The sequence below is a fragment of the Vespa velutina genome, chromosome 22 (genome assembly GCF_912470025.1).
Source record: "Vespa velutina chromosome 22, iVesVel2.1, whole genome shotgun sequence".
Taxonomy (NCBI): Eukaryota; Metazoa; Arthropoda; class Insecta; order Hymenoptera; family Vespidae; genus Vespa; species Vespa velutina.
Window position 1 is genome coordinate 3,282,879 of NC_062209.1, and position 16,082 is coordinate 3,298,960.

The window sequence follows — 16,082 nt, forward strand, 5'->3', positions numbered from 1 at the left end:
CGGTCGACCATGGGAGATGCGTACAAAAATGATTTTTATTTATATCCCAATAGAAAAAGAAAATGCCAGTAGTAAATATTCGAGTAAGCCTTTGAGCATTGCTTATGAAAATGCATGTTTATATTTTGCGTCGTTCCATCGCGTTGGCAAATGAATGAAGTAATAAGAGAGAATGGACAAACGAGAAAAGAAATGTTTGTAAATTCCACGAACCGGTTTGTCGGTCCTACGAATTTTTACCTTTTAAACGAATGATTTTTGTTGCCTCACCAGACAAAAATAAGTAATAAGGTTTTGTATTAGTTTTCTTGGGAAACAGGATATGAATATTCTTTCCATTTCTTTTCTTTTTTTCTTGGCGAGAAAGATCGAATTTTTTCTATTCTCTCTTTAGCGAGAAAGAAAGGCGTTTATATATATATATATATATAATATAAATAATAAAATATCGGTCTCGTTATTCATGAGATACCTGGAACGGAATAAGGTACGGTCTGCGGTTGTGGTGCCCAGTAGGCTTGACTGATGGCAGGGTAGTGGCTCTTAGAGCCCAAGGTAGGCCCGTTAGAGTACTGTTTCCGACTCTTCATCGCCATCGTCGATGTTTCCGGCGCGTGCAGTTTGCGCAGGAGCTTCTATTTGGTTCACGCGCGCAAAATACGAACTCCTTTAAATATTTAACAAGAAGAACGTGAATGTTGTCGAGGACAACGAGAGGAAGGTATTACACTTGCGTAATTCATAAATTTTCATAGAGCGAAACCACAATGTTTACACATATCTATATATCACTGACACCCACACACGCGCGCACACGCGCGCGTAAACATATACGCACAGGCAGAGGCGGCGACACATATAAATATATATTTATAAACAGGCTCGTAGAGCAATGCGACGTAATACGGCACATGTATACGCGTAAAGCTCAATTCATAATCGGTTTCCGGTTTCTTAGGACGACGAAGTGAAAGGCTGCCCTCATGGCAATCGTAGAAATTCTGGGCCGGGTCGAACGAGCCGTTGTATAGGATCGATTATTTGAGCATGCGTCTTCTCGACGACAGGACGACAGCCACGCGACTGCTGTAGTTGTCGGTGGTGCACGTGCCCTTCTCTCTCCTTTATTGCCTCTCACTCCCTCTTTCTATCTCTATATACACACACACATGTATGATATTTATATTCTTCACGTAGTATCGTTCACGTAGTGTCCTGTCTAGGGAACACCGAGTAGCTTCTGGTAAACGAGGATATCGTCTTACGTAATCGCACTAGTCTCACCGAGTTCGCGCTAGTTATGCAACGTCGTGCCACTATGACTACGACGACGACGACGACGACGACGACGACGACGACGACGACTACGATGACGACGTTAATGACATACGCTCGACGGACGATAAACGATGCGTTTCTATTTCTCTTTTGTTACTCGCGCGCGCGATTTTCCTCTTCTTCTTTCTTCTCAGTTTCTCTTCCTTAGCTCGTGATAGTAACGAGCGTCGGGTTAGTTGTAAAGCGCGCGTTACGTTCTCTTCTACGGTCGTTTGCAAGGATGACAGAAAAACTCCCTCTGCCGTTCTCCGAGCCATCCGTCGAATATCGATTTCTTCTCTTCGGCCACCACCACCTCCTCCTCCTCCTTTTATATTATTGCGTTTTACCGACGTTTCTGCTTCTTATTTTTTCCTTCTCCTTTTTCGTTCCTCTCGAGATGTAGCGCGGAAGATAGAAACATTCGCGAGCAACTCGAAAATAGAATACACGAGAAAATCCGCTATAAACTGTTCATTTCTTCTTAGAACTTTCGAGAACGAGCACGGACTCATTAATAAAATAATGACTGGCGATTACCGAGATAATGACTCGCGCATGTGTACATTAGAAACAAATTGATGCGCGGTTTTACACGTGAAACACTTTTTAACATGTCGATTCGAATAACAGGGATTATATTTTGTTATAATCTCTTTCGAAGGAGCCCGCGTAGTTTTGCGCGAGATGTCACGTTCGGCGCGTGCGCGATTGCGATCGTATACGAAACACACCGGTGAGTTATTTCGTTTTCACCTCCTTTCGTCTTTTTCTCCTTCCCGTCTATTTCCACTTCTTCTTTCTCCACCTTTACTCCTCTCTCTCTCTCTCTCTCTCTCTTTTCCTTCCTCTTTTTTTTCCTCCTCCTCCTCCTCCACCACCACCTCCTTCTTCTTCTTTTCCTCTTCGTCGTTGCGACGTCGTAGAGATATGGACGAGAGAGAGGACGCGTTCCTCGGCCGACGCTCAACAAGTGAGAGAACCGGCGCGACGCGACTCGGCTTTCCTCATCGGCGCGCTTCGTGCTTCTCCGTGTTGGCCGCGACGCGCCGCACCGCACCGGACCGTGCCGCGTCGTACCGCACCGCACCGCACCGCACCGCACCGCACCGCACCGCATCGCATCACACCGCACACATCACATACTAAGTCCCCTACCTTTCTGTTTTCGCTCATGCTCGCTCGCGCCATTCCCTCGAGTAACCTCTCTCTCTCTCTCTCTCTCTCTCTCTCTCTTTCTTTTTTTCTCCCTCTCTCTTTCTCTCTTAACACATACACATTGCTTTCCGTTGGAACTTCAAAGAGACCACTTTTATCTTTATTTCTTACTTTTAGTTTTACCTTTATACGATTACGCGAAAGTGTACTGAAATTTGTTCCAAAAGTTAATTGGACTTGGAATGAAATAAATCTATTCCTTTTTACATATATATTACTCCTCAAGTGTCCTTGATTGTGAGGGAAGAAAAAAAGGAAAAAGAAGAAGGAAAAAGAAAGATATTTAACAAAACGATATATTATCGGTCGAATCTCAAACTCGAATTTCTCTCGTGTGTATGTAACTACGTAACTATGTTTTCTCTTTTTTTTCCCTTCCCCATAATTTTTTTTTTCTCTTTCTCTTTCTCCTTCTCTCGATTTCCTTCTATCTTCCTGCCATACCAACAAAATTGTCTTTTCTCTCTCTTCTAGTTACTCTCTCACATATATACAATGCAGGAATGGTAGCGTGGCCTCGATACTGTCACGCACACGCTCTCGCGAACAGCTGATCTCGCAACACGTGATTCGCGCGGAGCTAACATTCGAGAATGATAGTTTCAAAAAAAAAAAAAAAAAAAAAAAAAAAAAAAGAAAAAAGAGAAGAAAAAAAAAAAAAAAAAAAAACAATGTCTTTCTCTTCGTTTCAGGAATATGTAATCGAACGTACGAGATAGCACGTAAATCCTAAGAGGAAGTCCGACGAAGGAAATAGATTAAATTCCTTTCAAAAGATAAATTTGTGTAATTTTTTTCTTAGACGGTTCGCTTTATTCCTCGAACGATGAATCGCCATGTAATACATTTCTTTCTTTCTTTCTTTTGTTTGTGCTCCGGATTCGATCTTTACAATAAACTTTGTATCGTTCTTTATCTCAACTTTTTATACATTAATTACTCGTTCATCGATTTATCGTGTCTTATTAATGAACATTATCAAAATATTGTACTTCTTACCAAAGGTCTTCCCAATTTCCTCGAAATATTATAATATTATAATTTATCGTTAAATTACGTAGGAAAACTAGAAAAAATTGCGAGTAGATCGGTACGGTATTATGATTCACGAAAGCATTTTCCAGTATTATCCGAGTTCGTTCTTGGTGAATGAATGTCGTCTTCTTTATTGTAACAAAGGACTTTGCTTTTCCTCATAAATCTGAGAAACTAAAGAACGAGAGAAAGGACTATCGAAAGACGAGGGAAACGAATTAAATGGATTCATTAAATTAAATACTGGGACGATTTTCGTCAATGCGAATTCTTTACAATCAACGAATTTGTAGAGAGTATTTCGTTATTGTTATACAATCAACGCATTCTAATCTACGTATTCTACATTTTTTTTTTGTTTTATTAGAAATGAGTTACAATTATAGATCGTCCGTTGATAATTACGAATCGTTTACGAGAGCAGAGACAATTTATGTCGGATTGAGCTACCAAAAAGATGACGCTAAGCCTTTAATAAAGCATCGGAATTATTCGACACGTACGTACTGTATATGCGCCAAGAACCGTGCCAGTTCAAACGTAATAGATAGATATTCGAGCGTACGTAATTTAACTCTGCTTGTTTACGAGGAAGAACGCTTGCCAACGATTCGCGCAGACTCGAGTCTGCGTGACTCATCGATGCTTTTCATTATCTCGTTGATGCGAAGAGTGAAGAGAAGCGAACGAGACGTATTTCGTAGGTGTTGCTTGTAATTTGTCGAATATTTCTATTTTCATTGGACGACGTGTATTTCCTACAAATCCAGAAAATACTACGTATCTAGAAAACGATAAATTTATGATCCCTAACGAGCATTACGGAAGGCCAGACATTCTTGATAAGATCATAAACTGCAAATTGAATTTGCGTTTATTTCTTTTTTTTTCTTTTTTTTTTTCTTTTTTTTTTTTATTTTCCCCCTTTTGTATTTGAGACGTCGACGAGGATACGCTTGAGAAACGGAACGATCGTATAAGAGATGGCTTCGTTCATCGTCGAACGTTGAATTATTTAAGAGTAGGCTCACGCGCAAATCTCTCTCTCTCTCTCTCTCTCTCTTTCTCTTTCTATTTATCTCTTTTTCTCTATCTCTTCCTCTCTGACGCAATGCAAATTTCAGAGGCCGGTTGGAGCCGACGTGCCAAATATGCGTCACGATTACGAGACCCCTTATAATTCGATTATCTACCGACGATGTGCGGGAAATCCAAATTGTTAAACAACAACAACGTCCGAGCAGACGATCGGACAGGCGCCGAGATCGCACGAAACTGCTGGCTCTTCAGTTTTATGCGAAAAACATCTATAAATCGAGCGTCGAGATCTTAACATTATCTTCGTTTGTTCTTCGTTCCTTCTTCTTCTTTTTGTTCTTCTTTTTCTCGTAGCCTCGTCAGCTTTCGTAATGAATTTTCCATACTTTTCGTTGTTTCATTATCGGTGTTATCGATCGACGTCCTGTAAAAAATTCATTTCCTTTGATGCAATGACCTCGAAATTGATTCAATTCGAACGCATTTCCTTTTACGGTTCCTTTACTTTTAACTTTCCATATCATTTATCGCTTTCCGATGATTCTCATAGTGTACGGTGACTCTTCTTCATCTGACTTTCATGCGCGAAGAGGTCACATTTGGGCGGCTAATAATGGAAGAGATCTCTGTACGAGAAAGAGAGAGAGAGAGAGAGAGAGAGAACAGAGAGGTAATCGATGCGCAGAGGCCACGAGGTCATCGTTACCATCGACGTTTCGCTGTATATTTCTGCTCCGTCGAACGTTGCCGAGAATGCATTATTTATATGTACCCGTATATACGGGCATTGTCGGTTCGTCACATTATCCAAGGGAGAAGAGAGGGCGGCAGTAGAGAGGTGGAAGGGACGATGGGCGACACGAATGTATGTAAGTACGTCGTACACATCTCCTTATCTTTTTTCATCGTATATTTGCTACAGATTCGATTTGCACGCTAAATTCGATGCATTACTTATGTCTTTCTTTCGTTTTTTTATTTTCTTTTTTTTCTTTTTTTTTTTTATCTCTTTTCCTTCGTCTTTTATAAAGAGCGAAATTACGATATAAACAACGTCACGTATCCTATCCTATTTTATTTATTTCTTTAGTTCACATAAAATATCTATTGATTAAGATGAATTTATAGGAACAACGAGACAAAGTGGAAGGAACCGAAATACTCGTGATAACGTCGATTTAACGGAGGACAATTAAATTTGATTTAACTCCGAACTTGGTCCTTGATCGATCAATTCCGTGGTTAAACTCGGTTTCAGTTTCAACCAACGCTCGTGAAACCGATTCCTGGCGTAATTGAGTTACTTGTTCGTGTTGCGTTCGCGTAATATTTTACGCGATCCAAGTTCCCCCGGATCGATTCAAAAAATCAAGTACGATCGTCGACTAAGAGAGATGGTGTTGACGAAGAAGGAAAAAAAAGCAAATGCTCGAACAGAAATGGCCGGACGATCGTTTAATTTTTTTTAATATCAATGAACACGTTTCTATAACAGAGAATGTTTGTAAAAACTTCATGAATTTTGATATTTCCCGATTCAATCGATGATTCGCCGTCGTTGGGATTGAGACAACGAAAGTAAAATTATACTATCGGAAGATAGTATCGGTCAGATTTATTGCATCCGATAAAGAAAGTTATGACTTTAAGGAATTTTTTTTTCGGTATTGCTCAACGAGAGGATCGGTCGTAAGAAGAAAGGGAGAAAGAGAAAGAGAAAGAGAAATAACTTTCACGAGAAGAACGATCTCATAGGGCGTTAAAGTGGCAACTACGTTATGAGCATTCCACTAAAATCCAGCCAACCGTACCTTCGCTTCTCCTTATTTCTCTGGTCTTTCTAAAAACTTTTTCTAGTGCATATACAACTTCGGTGTTTCCCCCTCTTCCCCCTCCCCCTCCCCTCCCCGTCCCTCCTCTCTCTCCCCGTCCCTCCTGTCTCTCTTTATTTTTTCTTTCTATAACATACACGCAACGCTAGGATCCGTATTTATACGTGTGGAACGAATAGCAAGTACCGTTCGTGCGCTCTTAGGGGGCTATTCTTGTACTACGAAACGAGAAGAGTAGTAGGAAGAAGAAACGTAGCCTGTACGTAGAAAAGCAGATCACCAGACGACGTTACGAAGCTTCTTCCGGCGATGGCTCCTTATATACGTTACGGAGGTCAAGCACGTTAACCGCGTAACGACGTGAACCAATATTCTTCGGCTGACCCGTTTTGTCACGGCTCAAAGGATAATATGCTTCGTGCATATGTATATACGTATGTACGTTTCTACATATATCGAATTTTATATAAAGCCTTCGATAGCTCTCTACGGGCTCTGAGCCATATCGATGTATATAATTTTATTAGATACTTTCGATTAAAATATTTCATTTTTAATTGGAAAAAATACTTTGGTCAAGGGAAAAAATTCTCTCATACATTTTCATTTTCAACGTTGAGAGATTGTTAGGTCAGTTTCATAAAAAAAAAAAAAAAAAAAAAAAAAAAAAACATAGAGAAGAAAGAAAAAGGAAAAAGAGAATAAAGATGTTACATAAACATTAATGACTCTGCAAAGTCCGATATTCATCAAGGTAAATCGTGAGAACATGGATCGCTTAAAACGAAGAAATAAATGACAGGTATAGTTACGGATTAATTTCTTATGCTTAAAACAAAAAAAAAAACAAAAAAAAAAAAAAAAAAAAAGAAGAAAAAAAAAAAGAAAAAAGAAGAAGACAAAACAGATTCGCTATTGAAAAGTATGTTCGAAATCGAAGATCTTTGTGACGTGAGTCGGAGGATAAATCTATTGTATATATGTATAGTAGGTGTAAATGGTAGCTTTAACATAATGACTGTGTACAATGGTGCAATAGCACTCGCCGAGTATAGACGGTGTATATAAAGAAAATTTGGCGATCTTCCAGTCCGGTGTGGCCTGTTCCGTCTTACCTATATTATCACTGACAGTAGACTTTCCACTGTGTGTATCTATAAGCTAGAGTATCGTGTACGGACAACAATGACGCTCCCTTTGGCTTTTGCTTTTTCTGCCGAGTTTACTACAATGCCACGGAATAAATCGTCTTTATGACGACAGCTTTATGAAACCCAACATTCTCTTACTCACTCACTCACTCACTTTATCTTTCTCCTCTCTCTTGAATCATTTCTTTTTCTGAAATCGATATTTTCTTACTAACATGACAAAGCTGACCTACATCTTTGGGACGTTAAATTTTTCAATAAACGTGTCGAAGAATAAATGTAATAATAATAACAATAGATACCTTAGTATTTATATATGTATGTATGTATCTATGTATGTATGTATGCATGCATGCATGCATTTGTACGAATCGTATGGGGTCGATCTGTGAATAAGTTTTTCCCGAGTGCATACCATATCTCGTACACTTTTTTCTCAGTATTCCGTCTGAAACGAATGCCAAACGCATGTGAATTAAACTCACGAAGTCATGCATTCTCGGCAGCACGTGCATCCGTAGGAGGTCGCAGAAGAAACAGCGGGAATCTTTTCTACCTTCTCTTTTCGATCATACTGACCTTACATGAATTCCAAGGTGCGAGTAACGCATCATCCTATACCGCAGCACGAATCGTACGTTTCGCAACGCACGCAAAGCTAATAATCCATCGCTCGGTAATAATATTCCCTGGATGCATTCGTGATAAGCGTAGTCACGCTACGAGTTCTTCTTACTCGTTCGTTGCCACAATTGTCTGTACTGTTGAATATTTCAACATATTTTTCCGATATGGAGTTGTTTCTTTCTTCTTCCTTTCCTCTTTTATATATTATCTCCGAACTCTCGAATTTATATATATATATATATATTTTTTTTTTTGATCTTTCTTGGATAGGATAAAAAAGCTTCGTAAAAAAATTAAATCATTCAATGTGTAGAATAATATAATAAATGTAACGAAATCAATATTTGGATTTTTCTTCAATTTTCATTTCGTCCGTCTCTCACACAATATATTCTTACAGATTCGTAATCGGTAATTATACATTGAAATTTTTTCTTTCCTTTTTTAAATCGACGTCACGTTACATTACGCATCTACGCTTCAAATGTGTATGCTTTTTACTCCTTCTACATTCCCGTTGTGGTTTCGTTATAAATTTCGATTAATTCGATCGGGTTCGTGTCCCTCTAGAATTCTATCACGGTCATGCTAAAATATCTTCTCGTGTGGAACGAATGCGAAACGCATGGAAATTATAAATGCAGGAGCACGCATTGTTGGTTTGTAACGGTGCACGATACCGCATACAAGCGTTGCTTTTAATCGCTTACCCGGATTATCGGTTGTATAGTTGCAAACAGATACTTAGTGTATTCAGCATCGATTTATACGCTTTGTTGATGGACACAGAAGAGTATGATAAAGAAAATTGAAATAAAAAAGAAACAAATTAAAGAAGTAGAATATTCCAATCTAGTTTAAATATATAGAGGTCGTTGATAACAGAAGTGGAATGGTTCAACATTTAATCCCGTTGTTATAACGAGGAAAAGTAATATCGCTTGTAGAAATGAAGTTTCCCCTGTTCATTTTCTTAAAAGGGAAATAAACCGAGTCGATGTTACTTTTGTTTTCATCGATACATATAGTTGCAGTTAATGATACTATTCCTACTACTTGGTCAATTCATATGTATTACGAGAATTCACAAAAGTCATTGTAAACTGTAATACCGTAGTCAATGACACGGAGTTTCTCGTGGACTTCTTCGAAATAGCCCAAGTTGATTCCATCTGTTCGATAAATAGGTACTTACTTCTTTCTGTCTTTTCTCTTTGCTATCACTAACAATAAGTAGGTACATAAGCACTTATGTACTTGAATATGTATATTCAAGAGAATGGAAAGTTCGGAAATGCAACCTGTACTTATTTACGTTTATCGTTTTCTTCCTAATTGTTATTACAATACGATACATGATAATTATTAAAATTGCCAAAGAATTATCGCTCATGTATAGATCCGTATTACTTTTCGACGAATTTAAGATATTTTTCGTTGTTCAAATTATATACATCTCCGTTAATGGTACAACTACGGTATTCAATGACGCAATCATTGTCCATTCTATACAATCGAAATATTCTGACACAACAGAAATCATCGATCCACCGGATGTTTACGGACTCCGACGATCTTGATTGCATCTAGGTGCGATCGCTCGCATAGAATTACACTCGCGTTACCGACCTTTCGAAGAGATCTATAATTACAGTGTTCGAATTTTGTTATGATAACCTTAGTATCGTATTTCCTTGAGAAACGTAATCTGAAAACTATCATTTGGTGTACATGTTTTATTATGAAATATATTTATGAAGCAACAAGCTCGACTTTTGTACAATTAGTTCAATGAAATATAATTCATTCAACTATTTGCCAACTGATTAAATAATAAAAGTTCTCATACGTGTTCCCGTTGTATTAAATAGAATTTTTGAAATGATATTATCATATATAGATGTAAGATTTTATACAATTAAGGTATACGATACGAATATTATCGATCGTTCGTAGGTCACCGAATTTTTATAGATAAGATAAATATTATCACCTATGATAATGAAGGCACTCAGGAAAGAAATCCGTTTTCGCATTGCGCGTAATATTTTATAATTATTTTCAATATTAAATTACATCTATATTTACTTCTTCATCGAATAAAAATAAAATAACATTAAAATTAAGAATAAGAGCGAAGGATCATAAAGATGTTGTTTCGATTGAAATCATCAACGAGATATAACGCGCAATTGCTTCTTAAGCAAAAGGAGAAACAAACAAGAAAATAAAATAAAAGAAAAAATATTTGATCGTGGACGATCTCGATGACTTGGCGTGAGTTACGAGAGCGACAGTTTCGTCGTAGAATATAGCGTGAGAATGATGTAACGTCGATTATTTCATAACCAGAAATCACGAGATGCAATTTGTAGAACTGCAGTGTCTCCCATTCTAAGAGAGAATAGTAACTAAATAAATAAGTAAGTGAGTGAGTGAGTGAGTGAGTGAGTGAGTGAGTGAGTAAGTAAGTAAGTAAGTAAGTAAGTAATCGAATGTTTTCACGTCGTATCGATTATATTATTCGATATAATCGAAGCCACGAAGAGGCCATGGAAGAGATATCGTTGGCTCCTGGTATAAAATCGCGCATCGAATAAACAAATAAACATTATGAAATATTAATGACACGTCTTGGCAGCTAATGCAAGAGGTGTCGATAGAATATCAGGTTGGAGGTTGCCTGATCGTTACGATGCTCATCACACTTATGGTCAGACTTCTTGGCTAGTTTTTCGTTTGTTTATTCCTACCAAATCGTTTATTTTCTTTCTTTTCGTAGATAATCATTGAAAAAGATATCATTCTCATAAATTTTTCGACTTGAATAATCTGTCGTTATCTCAGACAAATTTAATTTCTATTTTCAATCGGGAGAAAAAAGATAAATGATCGATTTGATGAGGCTAAAGTAAAGCTGTCTGAACAGGAAATGAGAGTGAGTGAACAAAAGAAAGCTCGAAAGCGACACGTTCGTTACTTAGTCGGTGATAAAGCGTGAGTTGGCTTCGTCAGCCAAAATAAACAGAATGTCACGGGTATAAATAAAGCTTTTGCTCTCTTCGACCTCGTGTCTTTTCATCGGGCACACGACGCATCCAACGTTCTTCGGACGAGGGCTCTCTCTCTCTCTCTCTCTCTCTCTTGATCGACGTGTCTTCCTTCGAAGGCGCTTCTAAAATCGTCTTAACGAAATGTGCATCAACGGTCGGTCGTTAAAAAAAAAATAAACTCTCTCCTAAGTTCTTTCATATTTCTTTACGTAATGAAGATTTACGTTCAACGTTGTCTCTCCTGTGGTTGTTTTCGATCTAACGAGGAGAGGATTAGATGTGGAAACACTATCTCTGTGCGTTGTTTATATAAAATATAATCCTAGGTGACCCTTAAGCTTACCTGGAAATACTTCCCATTTTCAAACAAAACCACCAGGTATAATACCCTGATTATATCTGGTGCTTCTTTTTTTTTTCTTGTCTTCTCTCTCCCCTTTTTTTTTTTTTTTTTTTTTTTTTTTTTTTTTATAATCTTCGGACCTTGTGAAACATATTATATCTTTTTCTTTTTTTTTCTTTCTCAAGGATATTCACTTAAAATTATATTTATATAGAATCTTTTCAATTTCGATCTACATCATGAAAAACGCGAAGGTATAAACTATCCAACTTTCATGAGTCTTGTTCGCATCTATTCTTCGTGGTTAAATATTCAAACGATTCTACGAGCATCGGTCTCTTTCTACGATAAGCGCGTAAAACAAATGGCACTTAATACCCATCCACTCGTTCGTGCATAATTCTCACTTATCGCATACTTGGCACGCGCCGTACGACAAGGGATCTTTCGAGGCACGTTTTCTCGATGGCGCTTAAACCATACTCTTCTTTTCCTATTTTCACTCGTTAGTCGCTCTTAGTTTGATATCCAAAGACTACTTTGGTGAATACATCATTTGTACCTGTGTGTGTTTGTCCGTGTATATATATTTATGTATTAAAAATACGTATACATAACTAAGCGCATATATCATATGTAACACGTGTATACCGAAACTCTTCCTCTACTACATGCCACTTGTAACGCTATTGTAGTTCTACAATTCGTATGCGAAAAAAAAAGAATGATGAGAGAGAAGGGAGGCGACAAAGATAGAGGGAGAGAGGAGAAAGGAGAGAGAAGGGGGAGAAAAAAAGAAACACACATCGAACAAAAAGCGCTACCACCGGCGATCCAGCCGGTTGCCGTCGCAGCACGTGACGGGTGTCGTTAATATTTCATTAGCATTCGTTTTTCGCACTGACTCTGACGCACGGATTTTATAAGCCTATCCAGCCTCCCTTCTTTTCTCCGTTTACTCCCTCTTTGTGTCCTTTCTTTATACTTTTCTCTCTCTCTCTCTCTCTCTCTCTCTCTCTCTCTCACTCTCTCTTTTAGGTTTATACATTGAAGCCTCGAATGCACATGAATAAAGAAATAAGTAAGGATACGTGGAAGATTACTTTTCTTCTTTCGCTGCGTAACAACGACCTATGAAAATTTGATAATATTACCTATTTCGAGCATGCAAACTCGTTTTGCTTGTTTTCCTTTTTATCTTTGTTTCTTTTTCTCTTTTTTTTTTTTTCTTTTTTTTTTTTGCTTTCAACGTGCGTACGTTTTCATCTTATATACTGCATGTTATTTGACTATATGCAAGCTCCACAAGCTCTCGATTTAGCCAATTAATTAACACTTAATGAGTATGCTTTGAACTATGTTCTCAGCATGCGAAGAGAGTTATAACTTCTCTACAATCTTCTTCGACAAGACGGTAGAAACTATGTCGTCGTAACTAACGGTGTATATATTACCTTTGTAGGATTTTACTATTAATTTTATTACTAAATCCGGTTGGTACTTTTAACATAGACAGTAAGTAACGGATATTCAAAGATAACCTTGTTGGTTATATCAACGAATAAAATATGACGAATTTCAAACGAAATAATATCGCGTTTATCCCTTCACGGTCTTTGCCGTTATCGTATCGAATAAAATCGAGTTGATGATATTAAAAGTCACGTAAGTTAAATGAAAGTCATAGTAAAAAAAACTTTTTCGATCTTTTAGACTAAATGCAATTCCCATTCCTATCGACGATAAAATCTTCCTCGAAGGAGAAAAAAAAAAGTATCTTCTTACCGTTTCTATTCTCGCTATCTGCCGGTTTCATTTGGATCGGATGCCGCATCTGAAAAGAAAAGAAAAATGTTTTATCGAACTCTTGTTTCTCTAGATTTCGTAATAACGCATTATACATCTACGAACAACTCCGAAACTGCATTTGAATATATACATACCCACACACACACACACACACACACATATATATCTATATAATCAGTGATATGGGAATCGAACGTATCGAGAATTCGATTTGATACTTATCGAAATGCATCGGCATCCTTCTATAAGCAACATTTATAAAAGAAGCAAATTTCTTCGATAAGAAAGCTTCCCAGATATAATATGATTACGACATAGCAAAAGGATTCCTTTTGATTGAAGGATCGGTCATGTTATTAAAAAGTTATAATATAATTCGAAAACACTCGAATAAATTAGTTTTCAGTATCTTTCCATTATCATTTTAATAATCTTACTTCCTTCGATCTTGGGAATACTTGTTTTGCAAAAGGACAAGATAGGAAAATGTATATTCTTGAAACGACGATTATAATGAAATCCGCTCGAAGGTCATTTTGTTATTATCCCTAGCAACGTGATCTCAGATCACGTCATACCTCTTTGACACGTCATCCTGCGTGTAAAGATCGATTAGCTTTGAAATTATATGTGATACTAGAATGCAAACGTTTGTATGATTAATATGAGTACGTAATAACAATCTCGTCATCGTTATTTGATGAGTTTCTTTCTTAAAAAATCCGGAACTATTAATTTTCTTTAAGCACGATACTTAATTAATCTAAATGCAAAGAGACTTTATTAGAATTAAATGTAATTTTGAGATCAAATTGATGGTTCGTTAATACTTTATTATATTAATGGATATCGTCATTAGTGTCGAGGATGGTGTTGCATTAATTTTCATTTTTATGATCACACGTGCATCGTGAATTAGCACGATTGCAGATTTAGAGCGCGACTGACTCTTCGCCCTCTCTCTCTCTCTCTCTCTCTCTCTCTCTCTCTCTCTCTCTCTCTCTGATTCCATAATGGCATTATTATACTTCGTTCCATAAGATCATTACGTGCGACAGGTCTAGTTGACAAGAATCTCTCGAACGTCCCGAGCGTTCCTCGTCCTCGCGGAACGTCGGGCGAAGGAGATGAAATTTAACGAGGGAAGCAATTAAATTAGGAACAATTGAGCACGTGGACGAACTAAATCGTGTTTTCCTGCCATCGTTCCCCTTGGGAAAACCTCTTCGAACGGAATAATTCGAACGTCTTAAGAAATAAAGGGTTGCTATGCAAAAACGTCATGACAATCTTCACGTTGAACTATAGTAATGGAAAATGTCGGACCATTTGCCATTTTCCTTTGGAGAAAGCAAGCTTTATGACGATGTAACAGTAACGACGTTCTTTTTACCATCGCCCGTATTGCAAGTATACTTTGTACGGGCGATAGTTTGTCATAATAATGATGATCCACGTTCTGTCATGTTTGATAACGTTTCGAGAATCTTTGCAGAACGATTGAGAACTTGAGATTTCTTAAGAAACAAATAGATTGAATTCGCATGGCAAATATATATTCTGTCTATCGTTGAATAATTCACGGAATAAGAATTCTTTTTCTTTTTTTTTTTTTTTTTTTGTACGAAGATAACTAAGAGAAATTCATTGATTTTCTTTATTTTGTTTTGTTTTTCTACTATTTTTCTTTTTTCTTTCTTTTTTTTTTCTTTTCTTATGCTTCATTCATCTGAGGAACAATTAAGTGAAAAATTGGCGAGAAGGAAGAAGAAGATAAAGGAATATTCTCGACACGAATCGAGCGTACGACCTTAATGATTTCGTTACTCGTTAGTAACGTCTATCGAGGATTTGAGAACAACTAGGAATCGTCGTCCTTTCTCGTCTGTCCTTCCATTTGCCATTCATTCTCGAAACTGGGTTATTCGCGCGATCGTGGCTCGTTCTCTCTATCTCGGTGCCGTCTCGACTGAGAGGAATCACCGCTAAGATTCGAATTCGATATCGGCTATAGTCTAGCTTCGGTTGAATCCATATATCCTGGAGGCTCGATTATCGGAATGCCAGGATAGATCGAAAGATCAGTTACGAGGGCTAACGATCCATAAACAACAACGTGCGATGGCTAGACGCGATAGACTGAAAGTGATGCTCGCCAAATGCCATTAAATTTGTTCATAGCTAAAATAGTTTCGAACTTCGATATTGTCAAAGCTTCGTATTTTCGAAGGAATTTAGAATGAGCATAGTAGTCGTTTGTTACGATTACCGCTAAAACAAGCGATTATTGTAAAAGATATTGGATTGAAGTCTTACACCGATACGAAATAGTATTTTCAACAAGTCTAGTAAACGTAAATTAAACAGTCAGATAGATCAAGAACTTTTCGCTGGCTCGTAAATAGTTTGCAGGTTGCTTGGAAAGTTGCCTACTGGTTGGAACGTCGGAACCGTCCATTAAATCACCGGTGCAGTCCTTCATCGAAGACGAGTCGCCCTAATATCAGAGAGCAAATTAATCACAGAGTCAACGGGCCGTCACACGTTTAATGATCTCACGTCGTTATTTAAACTTTCACTCTGCTCTGGTATTGCACTGTTTTTTTTTTCTTTTTTACTTTTTTTTTTTTTTTTTTTTTTTTTTTTTTTTTTTTTCGTA

At 37.5% G+C, this 16,082-nt stretch overlaps 1 protein-coding gene across 28 annotated transcripts in view; it reads right to left on the reverse strand.

The window, feature by feature from the left end:
* The window catches only part of LOC124956596 (CUGBP Elav-like family member 1), a 222,556-nt gene that overhangs the window by 34,409 nt on the left and 172,065 nt on the right, over positions 1-16,082 (reverse strand). For 27 of the 28 annotated variants that reach the window (XR_007103311.1, XR_007103308.1, XR_007103310.1 and 24 more), the window contains one exon: positions 13,400-13,448. Coding sequence is in view for 22 of the 28 variants with exons in the window: in XM_047512607.1 (XP_047368563.1) it covers positions 13,400-13,448 (49 nt within the window). In the remaining 6 variants the exon portion in view is untranslated. Of the gene's footprint in view, positions 1-472; positions 2,232-13,399; positions 13,449-16,082 lie in introns of those variants that run through there. The other variant, XM_047512623.1, reaches the window with a different exon arrangement.